Source organism: Monodelphis domestica, chromosome 2 (genome assembly GCF_027887165.1).
Source record: "Monodelphis domestica isolate mMonDom1 chromosome 2, mMonDom1.pri, whole genome shotgun sequence".
NCBI classification, from domain to species: domain Eukaryota; kingdom Metazoa; phylum Chordata; class Mammalia; order Didelphimorphia; family Didelphidae; genus Monodelphis; species Monodelphis domestica.
Window position 1 is genome coordinate 204,676,024 of NC_077228.1, and position 16,653 is coordinate 204,692,676.

General features: G+C 49.7%; 1 protein-coding gene across 1 annotated transcript in view; it reads right to left on the minus strand.

Moving 5' to 3' along the window:
- PLCD3 (phospholipase C delta 3) overlaps positions 1–16,653 on the minus strand; it is a 31,711-nt gene that overhangs the window by 13,835 nt on the left and 1,223 nt on the right. The window contains exons 2-5 of the mRNA XM_056816981.1: positions 14,668–15,582; positions 3,493–3,654; positions 2,907–3,135; positions 650–779 (exon numbers count right to left, since the gene is read on the minus strand). Coding sequence (XP_056672959.1) covers positions 650–779; positions 2,907–3,135; positions 3,493–3,654; positions 14,668–14,785 — 639 coding nt within the window. The 5' untranslated portion in view covers positions 14,786–15,582. The remainder of the gene's footprint in view (positions 1–649; positions 780–2,906; positions 3,136–3,492; positions 3,655–14,667; positions 15,583–16,653) is intronic.

Below are 16,653 nucleotides of genomic sequence, written 5' to 3' on the forward strand. Positions count from 1 at the left end.
CAAATTCTTCTTTTGTCCCCACCTTTGGCCTGACTTAATCTGACAGTTAAGGTAATGAGTCCCAGACATTGCTCACTCCACAGAGTGAGTTAGTTAATTGGCCTGCCTGATCCAGGGATGGGAGAAAAATTCTGCACCTGGAATTTAAAAATTGCCTGCAGTGGTTTAAGAGCCAGACCTAGAGATAGGAGGTCCTGGGTTCAAATCTGACCTCAGACACTTCCTAGCTGTGCGACCATGGGAGAGTCCCTTAACCCCCATTGCCTAGCCCTTACTGTTCTTCTGCTTTGGAATCAATGCACAGAACTGATTCTAAGACAGATGGTAAGGGTTAAAAAAAAAAAAGATTGCCTACATTGGAATCCTGACTCTGTTAATTGCTTAGCCCCCCTGTGCCTTGGTTTCCTCATCTGTAAAGTGAGCCGGTTGTGTTCTGACTTTAAATTTATAAGCTTAAATTTCGATGTCGGGAATAGATGGTCTGAGAAATGAAGGACATGGGGTGGCAGGGATGAGGAATTCAGTTAGGATCAATATAAGAAAATCACAGGAGAGAGGCATCTGGAGAAAGTAGAGGGAAGGTCCCACAAAAGGGGAAGAAGAAAGACAAAATGGCTCTCAGACCGGGAAGCAGGGGGCCGCTGGGTACCTCGAAGAGTTGTTGGGCATACATGTCATCCATCGTCACATTCACCATCTGAAGGAGGTGTTTGATCTCCTTGAAACTCATCTTGCTGTCATGGTCTGAATCTGCCTGGTGCAGGTAGCCATGGATCCAGGTAAGAAAGTTCAGGAAACTACACGCTGAGGGGACCCAGACACGAACACCATCCTGGCCCTCCTGCACCCTCCTTTCATTAGCCTGGAGTCCCCCCTGGGACTCTGATCACCCCCATCGTGCTGGGAGCTTCCAAATCAGCCCCTTTCTGGGTGCTCACAAGACGCCCCATCTCCAGACAGCCGGCTCTTGACGATGCTGGCCCCCATGCCAGGAGCAGCCTCTTTCCTCACCTCTGTCCCTTCCTTCAAAACTAATCTCCAAAGAAGGCAGCATCTCCCCCCACCCCAACTGCATGGCTCTCCCTTCCCCAGAATTAGTTGTTTTGTAACCCCATTTGGAGTTTCTTGGCAAAGATACTGGAGTGGTTTCCATTTCCTTCTTCAGTAGATAATGGCCAACAGAGGTTAAGGGACTTGCCCAGGATGACAGTTATTAAGGGTCAGTTCAGATTTGAACCCAGGTCTCCCTGACTCTAGGCCCAGAGTTCTACCTACTGAATTCGCCTAGCTGCCTTCTCAAAAATTGCTTTGTGTTCATTTTGCATCTCTTGTGTTCTCACTTCTATAGCCACACATCCCACCTGCCCAGAGAATGTAAGTTCCTTGGGCTCAAGGACTGACTGTTCTGCTTTTTGAATCCTCAGCACCTAACACAGGGTGTGGCGTGTTTTATGCCCTTAATAAATGCTTGCCTGATGGATGGAGTGGATTGTGCCTTCCCCATCAGCCGGAGACAGAGCTTCTAGAGTACAGCCACGGAGCCTCCTCCGTTACAGTGAGGGCAACCACTGTGTGTCTTGTCAGACTGGCCAGGGAACCCAGTCTTTTTTTTTTTAATCCCTTACCTTCCAACTTGCAATCAATACTGGGTATTGGTTCCACAGCAGAAGAGTGGTCAGGGCTAGGCAATGGGGGTCAAGTAACTTACCCAGGGCCACACAGCTAAGAAGAGTCTGGGCTAAATTTGAACCCAGGACCTCCCATCTCTAGGCACTGAGCCACTATACTCCTTTTCCAGTATTCTTACACTTTATTCCCTTTTCCATACTCTATGCCAGGGCTCCCCACTGGCCTTCTCCTCCTGGACACTCCATTTCCTGACTCCTCCTAGCCCTCTTCTGTCTTCCAAGCCTGGAATTCTCTCCCTCCTCACCTTTCCCTCAAATCATTCCTGTTATCTTAGAAGACTCCAACTCAAATCCCACCTTCTGTAGGAGGCCTTTACAGGGCCCTCAGCCTCCTCCCAGCACTCACCCCAGACCCCCACATACTGCCTTCACTCGGAAATTATCTTCTAGCTGCTCTTAGTTCTGTGTTGTAGAGACAGGCATTTGTATGGTGTATTCCCCCCACCCCCGTGCCTATGGAAGCTTTTGGGGGGCTGTGAGGGGGACCAGTGGATTGAGAGTCAGGCCTAGAGATGGTGGTCTTGGGTTCAAATCTGGCCTCAGACACTTATAGTTGTGTGACCCTGGGCAAGTCACTTCATCCCCATTGCCTCACTCTTACCACTCTTCTGCCTTGGGGCTGAACCGTAGCATCATTCTAATACAGAAGGTAAGGGTTAAAAAAAAATGTAAACTTCTTGTGGGCAGTGAGTGTTTTGGCCTTTCTTTGCATCCTCAAGGCTTAGCAAAGACTGGTACATATTAAACACTTGTTGGTTGACTGAGGACAAGTACTTTGGCCTTGCCTGGCCTTCTCTCCCCAGGGCTGGTACAATGCCAGCCACATGGTTAGTGAATGAATAAATGACCAATGAGACAGCTGGAAAGCACAATGGAAGAGGCCCAGGCTTGGAGTTGGGAGGTCCTGGGTTCAACTGACTTCAGACATGGCCTAGCTGTGTGACCCCGGGCAAGTCATTTAACCCCCCTTGCCTAGCCCTTACTGCTCTTCTGCCTTGTTCCAGGTGGATTCTAAGACCGAAGGGAAGGCTTTTAAAAAGAAAGAAATGCTTGATGACAGACTGAAGGCAGGGATTATCTCTCACCAATGAGTTCTTCCTCCCTGTGGACTGCCTCCCCCGCCCCCCCCCCCAAAGCTCTGTCCGCAATCCGGGGCTCAAGTCTGTGCCCGGGTAGCCCCGCAGAGCCCACTTCTGCCCCAGCTGCCGCAAAGGATATTGGTCAAGTTTTTCCCTCTGGCTCATGGCGTCCAGGCGCGCCCGGAGCTTGGCCAGGCCCCGCACCCAGCGCTGTGCCTCCTCCTCAGTGGCCGCGGCCAGGTCCAGGTTCTTGCGCCTGTTCTTGAACGTGATGGTGAGGCAGCGACCCGCAGGGAAGGCACTGCCATAGCGCCGCAGCCCCTCGGACTCATGGCCCTGGCGGACCGCCTCGATATGCTGCAAGAAGACTGCGCGAGGGTGGGGGTGGGAGGGGGGTGTCGAACGTCACCGAATCAGCCTTCGAAGGGGCTGGCCGGGACCTCGAAATCTGATGCCCGCCCCGCCCCACCTTACCAGGACCCAACGCCAAGGTGGGGCTTGCCCAGAGTGCCAAAGCAAGTTAGTGAGAACCCGGGTTTCAAACCCCGACCCCTGCCTCAACTACCCGGAGGAGAGCTACTGCCTGGATGGGGAGGGGGGGACACAAGGGCCTGGCTAAGCACCTCGGGCAGCGCCACGCTGGGGCTAGAGGGACCCAGAGACACTGGGGAAGAGAGGGAACAGCCGGGGGCGGGGCGGGGGCGGGGAGGGCACGGGGCACTCACAGACGTGATGCGACTTGGGGTGTCGGAAGCGGCGCTGGAACCACACGGTGAGACCATCTTCCTGCAGCCGATAGAACCGCGCCTTCCGCCATTTGAGAGAGCGGATCTTGCAGAACTGGGAGCCCTTCAGCATCGCCAGCACATCCTCATCTTCGTTCAGATCTGAAGAAGGATTACACCAGGGGGCTGGTATCGCGAGACCCTCCAACGAAGTCCCATTCCTGATACCAAAACCCACATCCAGCCCTGCGGCTGACGCCCCATCCCCAACACGCAGCCCTCCCATCTCTGGTCGTCTGCCCTCTCTGCTACTGTCTCCCGATCCCAGAAAGAACACTGAACTTGAAGTTTTAAGAACGGAGTTCCCATCCCGTCCCTGTAGAATATTGCGACCTTGGGCGAGTCATTCAACTCCTTAAGGCCTCGGTTTCCTCATCTGTAAAAATGACAAGGTTGGACTAGTTGATCTCTTGGGTCCCTTCAGCGCCGAGTCTTCTCATCCTCAGCACTGAGCTCCCATCCCAGTGTACCCCTGCCCATACACAATACCCAACACACACACATACATATTCACGCATATAGACATCTCAGCTGCTCAGGATTGTAGCCGGAGCTGTGGACAGAGAAGTCCCAGCAGGTCCCCTTCCCCACGCCCCTAAACACCCTGCCAGCCCCTAGACCTGAGATTTCACTTGCATTTTAAGCTGCCACACTTGCCACATCCACAGGGTGGCCCCACCAGAGGGGTGTATTTGTTCGTGCTGAATAAATATGAAAGCAATTGGGGGTGGGGGGTGAGACAGGGTGTTTTCTGTCACTGGAGCCCGGTCGGGACGTTCATCCCTCTGGGAAGAAAAGAAGCTGAGCTTTGAAGGAATACAATGGGCAACCTCCAGAAACCCAAGCCTATCTCTCCAGCTTCCATCTGAATTCCTGCCCTTAACCCATCCCCCCCTTGTCTTCAGAACTCAAAAGTTTCTGCGGTGAAGGCTTTTCGTGGCTCCTGCCCAGTACCTGGCACACCGTGGGCATTGCAGAAACAGCCCCCAACAACCCTCTTCTTGGCTCAAAATCCTGATTATCAGGAAGTTCTTCTTCCTATCTAACCTAAATCTCTCTTGCTGCAACCTAAGCCCCACTCCTCACATTCAAGGCTGTTCTGTCCAGTTCTAGTGGGGCAAATGGCAACTCGGGCTCTCAGGGATCTGGGTAAGCAGGTTAGAGAAGCTGGGGGCCATGGAGTCCTGGGCACAGGTCCACTTTGGCCAATACCCTGGAGGTGGGGCTGATTTCTGGATGACCTCCTCTGCTTTGGGAGATAACTTTTATCTAGCCTCCCACTTACACAGCCTCTCCCTATTCTGGTTCCTTCTTTACCTCTTATCTTGAGATGCTCTACCATCAACCTCCTCCTTATATTCCCCTCCCAGATCCAGACCAGCAAGCCCTGACTCCATCTAAATCCCAGGGTGGGGGGGCCTGAGGAATAATAGCCTGCTGGACAGGGAATCAAGCACGCCTGTCCCCTAGTGCCCACACTGCTCCAGCTCCCACATCACCCATCCCACTTCCGCTCTCGGGAGACCAAGAAGGACATCTTTCAGATATATAGGTGCACCCCATGCTAGAGAAACAGCCACAAGTGTGTAGGCTCTTCCAGGGTCGGAGGGGAGCAGACAATGGCCTGCGTCCTTTGCTGGGGAGAAATGGGTGCCATTCCCCTTAGGTCTTGGCCATTTCTCTGCTCCCCTCCTCATCGATTCAGCCTCTCCATGAGACTCTCGTTCTGTGGGGAAGGGGGAGGAAAGAGAACCAAAGGAGGTACCCCAATACAAATTCCTTTCCCCACCCTGCTCTCCACCCCGCTTCATAAATACCAGGAGCCCATGGAAGCAACTTCTCTACTAAAGACCAGGCAAAACTCATCACTAACTTGCTTCTTCACTAGCTTGGGCAACTCCTAAGATCACAGATTAAGATCCAAAAGGGACTTTTGGAGCCACCAAGTCACAAGTCTAGAGCAAGCCCAATTGGTCCAAACCCCTCATTTTCTAGATAAGGAAACTGAGGCACCAAGAGGCTATCTGACTTGTCCAAGACCTCAGAGGTGGGATTGGAACCCGGGTCCCCAACTCATTTCCTGTCCCCTAAAATGTACATCATCCTAATCGCACTACCTTTCTTCACTGGGCTCAAATGAAGATGGATGGTAAACACTTGCTAAGCAATACTTTTTTCCCCTCTCTTCAATGTGAGTTATCATTATTATTTTGGCACTAGGTTGAGTTCAGAGACCCCACTCCCACTTCCCTGGCAGAGGGAGCTGGCGGATGGACTAACCCTTGTTCCTATGACAACTGACAACCAATTTGCCCTCAGAGTTGTAGCTGTGGAGCCCGGACCAGCCCCCTATTCTTCTATTTCCCTGCCCCCACACATTGGAAGCAGATGACTAAGACCGGAAGTGGAGGTGAGTCACTCACTCCCAGGGGCTGGTTTATCCAAACTCTTTCAGCAAACAACCTTCGCAATCCATACCTGTAGCCCCAAACGCAGACAATTCTCCCTGCTTCCTCTACGTGGTCCCTACTTTCACTAAACCTTCAAGTAAACACCCACAGCCCTGACAGTGCCTTTTGGACACCAGAGTGGCCTTTTGGGAGAGGACATGACATTCAGACTCCTGTGTCCCAGATGTTCCCCATCACCATTCAAGCACACACACATACATACTCATCACCCTGCCTCCTCCCTATCCTTTGGAGAAGGAGCAAGTCCAGTTTCAGTGTCTGGGGTTTGTATGCCTCAGTTTACACGTCTGGGAAATGGGAAGACCCACCCCATTCCCTGGGGAGAGTGAGAGATCAGTAGAGAATGAGGATAGGAGCCCCTGGGGAGGCCCAGGCCAGGAGTGAGGTATGTGGCCTAAGGCTGGCACCTGAGCCTCAGCCATATAAAATGGTGGTGTCACTAGCACCTGTAGATGTTTCATCTTCCTCATTCCTGCTTGGGGCTTGACCCAGAAAGGTGCAAAACCTCTCAGATTGAACTGGGCTGCTCTATAAAATGGGGCTAATAATAGCACCAACTTCAAAAGGGTGATTGTAAGGATGAAATGAAACAACACATTTATCAACCTTAAAGCACTACATAATTGTTGTTGTTGTTATTATTATTATTACTTCCCAAAGCAAACTTTTCAATTCTGGTGGCACCAGTGGCCCTGCCCAAACTTCGCTCTCCATCCCAAGTAGCTGCTGGAGGATCTAGCTGTGCGCATAGTCCCTGACTCAGGCACAAGGCTTGAGAGGAAGATGAGAAATGTGGATGGGAGGAGGAGAAGGAGACCAGGGGGTATAGGAGAAGGGGTGGAAGGTAAATGTGAACGGACGAAGGGAAAAGAAGAAAAGGGAGAAAGAAATGGAACAGAGGAGAAGAAGAAATGAAGGAGATGGAAGGTTCTGGGTTCAAATATGGCTTCAGACACTTCCTAGCTGGGTGACCCTGGGCAAGTCACTTAACTCCAATTTCCTGGCCCTTACTGCTCTTCTGCTCTAGAACCAATATTTAATATTGATTTTTAAACACTTTTTTACACTTTGAGGGAAGGGAAAAGGAGAAGGGATGGAGGAATAGCATAGAAAATAGGGAAGATGTCAGAGCCTGGTCTCCTTTTTCCCTGCCCACCTGAAGACCACAAAACAAATTATTCCACGGCCCCTGTTTGACAAGGAGGGAGATCATGGCAGAGCGTTGGTAGTTAGCCACAGCTATCCAGCCAGGGGAAAGGACCTGGATGTAAGAGCAGCCAGTAGCCAATGTATGGACTCATTCCTCATTTTATCCTCCCATCCACCCCCTAGAATGGGCAGTTCCTTCACTGTGCACCCTTCTCAGCTGAGGGGGAATGGATGTAGGGGCAGAGACAGGGTGAGTCTGGCTGCCTCTGCCCTCCCTCACTGAGGCCTCCGTCAGCTATATTTAGCTCCTGTCAGCATCCAGGTCCAGGCACCCTCCATAAACCAGGCCTAGAGGGGATGGAGAGAATGTGGGGGGCCTCTATGGTTTCTTTGTCCTCCACTGACCTCTGAAAAAGATAGAATGTCCTGCTGGAGGAGGTCTCAGAGGTGGGGGAGCGGCTTTCTTTCATGCTGGCCCAAGGGATGCGTGTGATCCCTGGGTGAGAGGCCCTGGTGGGGCCCTCCAGAATACAGCAGATGACAGTTATGTGTGTGGAGAGACAGGTATGTGTGAAGGGTGTTCCCGTGTACACAGAAAGCTGTACACTCGTTCCTGAGAACCTGGAGAGGCTGTGTGAGTTGGCAGCAGGAATGTCAGACATGCAGAAAACCAAACAGCATGCCAGGGCCCTGGGTGAGAAGGGAGAAGGGGCATTTCCTGATGATCTAAGCAGGATGAAACATTGAGTAGGGAGGGCACCCTTTCCGGGCCCCACATTCTGAGTGATTTCCCATCCTAATCTGTTAAGAAAAAGCCAGCTCTGGTGGATTCCTCAGGAATGCTTGGAAATCTGCTATCTTATTGAATGACCGTAAGCCAGACCTAAACAAAAAATTTGAAGACCAAATACGAGACACAAGAGAAGCCCAGAAAGGAATAATGAACTGGAGGGATTCCGTGTGAACTGGAAGGACCTCCAGGAATTGATGCAGAGTAAGAGGAGCAGAACCAGGAGAACATTGTACACAGAGAGGGATACATTGTGGTACAATCAAATGGACTTCTCTATTAGTAGCAATGCAGTGATCCTGAACAATTCAGAGGGATCTATGAGAAAGCACACTATCCACATCCAGAGGAAGAACTGTGAGAGTAGAAACACAGAAGAGAAACAAAGGATTGATCACGTAGTTCAATGGGGATAGGATTTAGGGTTTTGATGTTAAAAGATCACTCTACTGCAAATATGAATAACATGGAAATAGGTTTTGAACAATGATACATACATAACCCAGTAGAATTGCTTGTCAGCTAGAATGGGGGGATCATGAACCATGTAACTATGGAAAATTTTTCTAAATAAAAAAAAGGAAAAAAAAACAAAAGAAAGGAAAAAGCCAGCTCCAAAAAAGGAAAGAAAGAAATGGGGAGGAGGGGAGGAGAAATGGCTTCTGTTTACTTTACTGGAATCCCCTCCACCCTGGTGGTCCAAAACCTGCCGTCTTTTAATCAACAACTCCGCCAGCTAGATTCCCACTGACTAGCCCCACCCTGACTGGCATTGGTGCCAAAGACCAAGAACTGCACGGCAATCCATTCAGTAGAACAAAGACAGGAAAGAAAGGATGAGGAAGGAGCTCCTGGCTCCGTTGGACTCATTATTAAAGGAGGCGAGGATGGGTGCGTCTAGGGTTGAGAGCTCTGAGGAAGGGTCCTGCTTCAGGAGGGTCAACATGGGCACAAAGTCACAGGTCCTTTGTCACTGAACAGAAATCAGTTCTCAACTGAGACCAGAAGAGAGGGGGCACACAGATACAGCCAACTCCCCTGGGTGTCCGCAAAATACACTAGCCGCATGGTCCCAGTCTAGCTATTGAGTCTGACTCTTGAGCCTCCCTCCCTTCCAAGGTTAGCCAAACTTGAGTTTCTTTCTATTTTTAAATCCTCACCCTCTATCTTAGTATGGATTCTAAGACAGAAGAACAGCAAGGGTTAGGCAATTGGGGTTACATGACTTGCCCAGGATCACACAGCTAGGAAGTATCTGAGGTCAGATTTAAACCCAGGTCCTCCAGATTCCAGGCCTGGCACTCTATCTACTCTGCCCCCAGACTTAGTCTCCTTTGTTTGGGAGGCCTTGTCCAACCTTCATTTCACAGGACTGACTAGAGAGAAACAATTTAAGGACAAGAGCAGGGGTGGAAGGAAGGAAGGAAGGAAGGAAAGGAAAGGAAGGAAGGAAAGGAAAGGAAAGGAAAGGAAGGAAGGAAGGAAGGAAGGAAGGAAGGAAGGAAGGAAGGAAGGAAGGAAGGAAGGAAGGAAGGAAGGAAGGAAGGAAGGAAGGAAGGAAGGAAGGAAGGAAGGAAGGAAGGAAGGAAAGAAGGAAGGAAGGAAGGAAGGAAGGAAGGAAGGAAAGAAGGAAGGAAGGAAGGAAGCAAGAAGGAAGGAAGGAAGCAAGGAAGGAAGCAAGGAAGGAAGGAAGGAAGGAAGGAGACCCTACTCCAACTCTAAAGACTCACCTTTCAGGAGAGGACTCCAGGAGAACATCACATCGTGGCTTAGATCCCTGCCCAAGGTGGGATTCAGCCTGCTCCCTGGGCTATGAATCAGTCCTCTGACTAGGAAAGCCAGGGTTTCTGTCCGCTCAGCAACAATGGCCTGACACACTGGTCAAAGGGATTAGGGGATAGAGCTGGGTAGGGGGTGGGACCTTTCAGCAGAGGCCTGAGTTGGAGATAGTAGTTTAGAAAGGGATGATCAAAGGTTGACTAGTCCAAGCCTCTCAATTCATTCAGTAAGAATAATAGCTAGTATTGACACTAGATTTACCATGTGCTGGGCACTGTGCTAAGCACTTTATAATTATTATCGCATTTGATTCTCACAGGCAGATGGATATTATTATACACATTTTACAGATAAGGAGATTGTCAGAGAGAGGTTAAATGGCTTTCCCAAGGCCACACAATTAGGAAATGTCGGAGACAAGATTTGAACTCAGATCTTCCTGATCTAGGTCCAGCACTCTATCCACTGTGATATTTAGCTGCCTCTAAGTGACTTATCAAGGACATGCATTCTGGGAGCAAAGAGCATACATATATAGGTCTTCCTCCCACTAACCCTAGGGTCTTTCCCAGTCCCCCATGATAATTCTCACAGGGGTCTGGTGTTTCCTCCTCATCTTTTCAGAGAGGATCTGGAGGGGAGGCAGGGAAGGGGTGGTAGAAAAGGAAGAAGGAACACTGAGCACAGCCCAGACCGTGCCCCCTTCTGGAGATCCTGCCTTTGGAGGTTCCCCAGTCAGGAGTCCTGCTTTGGTCCTGTCAACAACCGTCCCTGCTTCTTGTTCACCTTGGGATTCAAAGTGAGGTCTGGAGGTGGGAGGCTGGGAGCAGGATGCCTGGCTCCCTTGATGAGTTGCTATCCAGCTAGGAGACAAGCTTGGACTCTCCCTTCTGGGTCGGAATTCTTCCTTCTCTTGTGCTTCCCCTCCCCCTCTCTGTAACCTCATGCCTGTATCAGAAATAAAATCTCCCTCGATCCATAGAAAGAATCCACAGTTTGGGAATCTGTGCTCTGGGGGCAGGAAAAAAGCTGGAGCCGGGCAAACTCAAAGGCCAAACTGTCCAGACTTGAGGAGAATCCTCTGGACTCCCAACTCTGCACCCAGGACTCCACCTTTTTCATCTTGACAATGATCCTTGAGACCTAGAGGCGGGAAGTCCTGGGTTCAAATCCTACCTGTGTGACCCTGGGCAAGTCATTTAATGCCTATGCCTAGCCCTTACCAACTATATATTTCTTTACAAAGTTTTGATTCCTTTTCTTTCCTTTTAAACCCTTACCTTGGAATCAATACTATGTATTGGTTCTAAGGCCAAGGCAGAAGAGCCATAAGGGCTAGACAATGAGGGTTAAGTGACTTGCCCAGGGTCACACAGCTAGGAAGTGTCTGAGCTCAGATATGACTCCAGGACCTCCTGACTCTAGGTCTGGTTCTCAATCCACTGAGCTACCCAGCTGCCCCCCCCCCCCCTTATTGATTCTAAGACAGAAGGTAAGAGTTGTTTTTGGCTTTTTATTTTAACACTACTTGTGATGTATTAGTATTCCTGTTTTATAGATAAAGAATCTAAGTCACAGAGAGGTTAAGAGTTTTCCATGCAGTCACCCATCTAATTAGTGGACCTGTCAGTATCTGAACCCAGGTTCTTGATTCCAAACCCAGTGCTCTATCTACTGCAATAGTGGAAACAGTGGACTTCAAAGCGCTTTCATAACCATTCTCTTCCTGGGAGGAACCACTGCCTACTGGGTGGAGAAGGGACCAGGAAGGGAGGGAGCTAGCTGGGGGCTTCAGTCTGTGACTAGCCAACAGAACTACTGAGGTCTGCGGGACCCCCTGGGTTCCCCATAGGTGCATTGTGGGTCACATAAACATGAAAAGGGATACCTGGGAAAAGAAGGAGGGATCTGGATGCCCAAGTAATTAGAGCTAGCCTTCTGTAATTAAGACTGCCCTAAAGAGGACCAAGCTGCCCCAGGAGGTGGGAGGTTGCCCTTCCTGAAGGTTTTCAAGTAGAGGATGACTTTCCCTAGGGATAGTGCAAAACAGCTAAGTGAGGCATGGAAAAAAGTGCCAGCCTTGGAGTAAGGAAGAGTTCAAATCCAGCCTCAGACACTTCCTAGCTGTGTGACCCAGGACCAGTCACTTGATTCTGCTGGCCTCAGTTTCCTCATCTGTCAAATGAGCTGGAGAAGGAAATGGCCAAGCACTCCAGTATCTCTGCCAAGAAAACTTCAAGTGAGGTCAGAAAGAGGCAGACATGCTAGAAATGACCAAACAACAACAATAGTGCAGGATTGGAACTTTGAGGTTCTCAACCTCAAATCCAACATGCTTTCCCCTATGCAACTGTCCATTTTCCCTTTTTGAATTCAGCTAATGAGGGCAGCGGCATCCCTATGTGTGTCTCTGTGTTTGAGGCAGAATTCCAGATTGGAAGAAGGCAACCTGTGTATATAAAACTCACATACACATTTTCAGATGTATAAATACATATAACACACACATTATATGTATATATATTATTGTCTATATTATATATACATGCATAATTTATGCATATACGTGTGTATGAGACATGCATTTATATTTTGTGATACGTGTATAAACATATATGTGATGTGTATGTGTGTATATTCTGCACCCATATACATGCGTGTATAAGTATGATGGTTATGTTCCCAGGTCAGGCCATACGAGCCTAATAAAGCCATCACAACATCGCCAAAAGAATCCTGTTAAATCACAGAAATCATATAATGTCTTTTTAGAAGGAAATCTTTAAGACTTTCTCAACAAATCCAGCAGACCTCACTTTGGGGAGGACAGGAAGCTGAATCCCAGAGGGAGGAAGTACCTTGCCCAATATCACACATTAATGGCAGAGCCCAGATTACTTCCCCTTCCTGCCTCCCAATCCTAACTCCATTCTTTTGTTCAGACCTGTGGTCCTTGAGTGACCCACGGAGAGAGACTTGACATCAAAGCTATGGTTTTTCCCATAGCAATTATGGCTGGGAGAGTTGGCCTATGAAGAAAGCTGAGGTGCAGCTTGGTATCTCAATGGATAGAGAGCCTGACCTGGAGATAGGAAATCCTGCATTTTGGATACTTCCTAGCTGTGTGACCCTGGGCAAATCACTTAACCCCCATTGCCTAATCATTACTGCTCTTCTGTCTTGGAGTCAATATTTAATGTTGATTCTAAGATCAAAGGTCTTTTAAGGGATTTTATATATATATATATGGAAAGCTGAACACCAACATTTTCAAATTATGGGGCTGAAGAAGACTTCTGAGAGTCTGTTGGACAGCAAGGAGGTCCATCAGTCAATACTTAAAGAAATGAATTCAGACTATTCACTGGAAAGCCAAATAGTGAAGCTGAAGCTTAAATTCTTTGGCTATGAAATGACAAGAATCTTCAGAAAATCCCTGAGGCTAGGAAAGATTGAAGGCAGAAAGAGCAGGAAATGGCAGAGCTTGAGATGGATAGAGACTGTCATGGAAACAGCAGTTGACAGTCTTCCAGAGACAGGGGAGGATAGAAGGGCCTGGTGTGCTGTGGTCCATGGGGGCAGGAAGAATCACTGGACTAAAGGACTCTACAACAACATGGTCTCACAGTCAGTCTGTGTTGGAGACAAAATTTGAACTCGAGTCATCCCAACTCCAAGGCTAGCTCGCTCTGCAAATGATCAGGCTGCCTCTCCGTTGGCACCACTATTAATGTCCACCCCAGAGTACCAATTAATCTTATTGCTCTAATTATTACTGTGAGTTCTAATACTAGCATCTTGTACATAAAATGGCATTTAATAAATTATACTAAAGGGATGTGGCTGGTGGTAAGGGACATTACCCGTGCCAATCTTGCCGTTAAATACTACAGGGGATCCGAGTTCCTCTATAATGTTCTCTCCACCATCCTGCTCTGCTTCTCCTCCTGGACAAATCTAGTCCTGCCTTCCACAGATCCTCCAAGAAAAATCCACTTCATATAGACAATCACGGAATTTTTTTGGTCAGCCAAGAGGACCAAATGAGATTCTATTTGTAACGGACATAGCACACAGTAGGCATTTAATAAATGCTTGTTTCCTTCTCGGCATGAATGCAAGTCCCCAATCCAAAAAGCTGCCTCTAAGGTGACTAGGTGGCCTGGGACAAATGGCAATTTATCTAGACTTCTGTTTTGGAGAGAATCCGACCAGGTGACTGGAAAGTCGCTGCAGGATCCAAATCTGTCATCTTTAATCAGGTCTACTATTCAAGGGAAAGGTTCCTTCCCTATACCAACCAACCAATCAATCAGCATTTATTCAGCGCCTACCATGTGCCAGGCACCGTGCTGGAGATGCAAACAGAGGCGAATGCTAGTCCTTGCCTTCGAGGAGCTCGCAATCTAATGAGATACTCCATTACATAATACTTCATGGGTTAGGTAGGCATTGGTGGGTTGGCATAGTAACCTGACTGACCGCCATTTGATTTCCAGGGGGAAAGGCTTCCGCGGCAAACAAACTTTTATAATCTCTGTAAGCCATGTGTCAGTTCCCGGAGTCTGGACGAAGCCGGGAGAGGGAGAGCGAGATCTGTTTAACCTCTTCGCCTCTCCAGCCCACCCCACCCCCGCCCCATCCTCATCCTCGGCAGCCCCCCGCCCCCAGTTCTTTCCCCAGCAAAAACCACTTTTCCCTCCGGCCGACCTCGTAGGGAGAAGAACTTTAGACTTCCCGCCCCGTCCGAGGACTGAGAAGGCACCGAGTCCCAGCGAAGCGGAGCGGCCCCTTTCTAGACCCGACAGCCCGAAGCCCGAAGCCCTTCCCTTGTGCTGGGCTTCCCGACTTTGCCCCGCCCCGCCCCCTCCTCAGCCGAGCCCGGGTTCCCAGGCTCGAGGCCCCGAGCCGACCCCTGTCACTGACCCATCTTCTTCAGCGCTCGCAGCCGGGGCCGTTCCTGACTCCCGCAGTCCGAGACCAGTATCCGGAAAGAGGCGCCCGGCACCACGCTGCTCCGACTCCTCCAGCACTGGCAGGGCATGGTCCCAGGGCACCGTCGCGGGGCTCAGGGACAGCAAAGCCGCTCGGGGCCAGGCCAGGGTTCTGGCTCCCTGGCCCCAAAGTGAGAAGCTTAGAAGCAACGAGGAATAGAGGAGGAGGAGGAGGAGGAGGAGGAGGAGGAGGAGGAGGAGGGAGTTAGGAAAGGAAGGGAAGGGAAGGAAGAAAGGGGTGGGAAGGAGGCCTGGACCGACCGTGGGGGCGGGATCTCCAGCTTTTCAAGGTCTTAGGAATCTGGGCCGAGTCCTGTGACGTGTGCAATGACACCCCCTCCTCCCCCCGTGACTGTGAGGTGCTTCTTGTCCAAACTCTCCCCTCAGCTTGTCCCAGACTCTGTGTCCCTCATCCCTGTGGACTCCGAACTTGACTCTGTCTCGGGGGCAGGCATTAGGAGGGGTTGCTCCAGACTTGGCCTTGAGAGGGAGGGGGGGGGGCAATTGGGGGACGAGGAGGAGAGGGACTCCTTTAGCTCCAGAGCAGTCCGGGCTCCTCTCTCAAACTCGGGCTGTGATGGATTGCTACAAGCCTGGCGGGATAGGCAAAAGTCACCCGGCCAGAGGTGGGGTTCCTCCAGTTCTAGAACTGGATAAGACCTGCTCTGACCGAGTTGTACACTCGGGGTATCAGAGAACTGGAGAAGAGGGGGAGGGATAAGGATGCAGAGAGAAGGGAGGAGGCAGGAATCCTTCCCCCTCCAGTGCTCCAGCTTCGTGACGTCATTGGATTAACCCTCCTGATGCCGGAACGGGTTGCCTTCTCCTCTGTCTCAGATATTTATACCTGTATACAACGAGAAAGGAGGAAAGGGTTCGTGCATAGGAACTGAGGTGGAAGGGACTTTAGTAAATCAGTCAATAAACATTTATTTAGCGCCTACTATATACCAGGCACAGTGCTAAACAGTGCTATCAGAAGAAGGTAAAAGACAGTCCTTGTTCACAGTTTAATGGGGAGACAACATGAAACCACTATGAAAAACAATCTATACACGAGATAAAATGGAAAGGATGAGAGGAGATTGGGAAAGACTTTCTGGAGAAGGTGGAATTTTAGCAAGGACGTTAAAGAACCAGAGGAGCCAGGAGTGGAGATAAGGGAGACCAAGGGAGACAGCCAATGAAAATGCCCCATTTGGGAGCTAGTTGGGAGGAGAAGAGGGAGAAGAAGGTAAAAGGTGCAAGACTGGAAAGATGAGGGGGTGGGGGATGGGTTGTTTAGGAAAGGTTTTAAATGCTAAACAGAGGTTTGAGTTGTTTTGGGGTTGTTTCTTTTAAACCTTTACCTTCTCGAAGGCAGAAGAAGAGCAACAAGGGCTAAATAATAGGGGTTAAGTGACTTGCCCAGGGTCACACAGCTAGGAATTGTCTGAGGTCAAATTCGAACCTGGCTCCTCCCCACTCCAAGCCTGTGCTACCTAATTGCCCCGATTTTATATTTAATCTTAAAGTGGGATATGAAGCCACTGGAGTTTGCGGAACAACATGATCAGACCTGCTCTTTAGGAAGACCAGAACAGCTGATTAGAAAAGGGACTACAGTAGGGAGAGACTTGGAGGAGGGAGGGCAACCCGCCATTGGGAGACTGCACCAGGATGATAGCAGTATTAGAGGAGAAAAGGAGGGTATGGATGCAAAGAGATGTTAACAAGATAAAATCGGCATGCCTTGGCCCCCTTAGCCTAAATGGATGAAATTTTAAAAGACGTTTATTAAACACTTTCTATATGCAAAAGCTCGGAGAATACAAATACAAAAGAAGAGAAGCTGCTCAGATTCCAGTTGCTAGCTTTGGACACTGGCACCCTGGCTTTGAGTGTCTGCTTCCAGAATGTGTGCTCAGCTTCCTTGGGG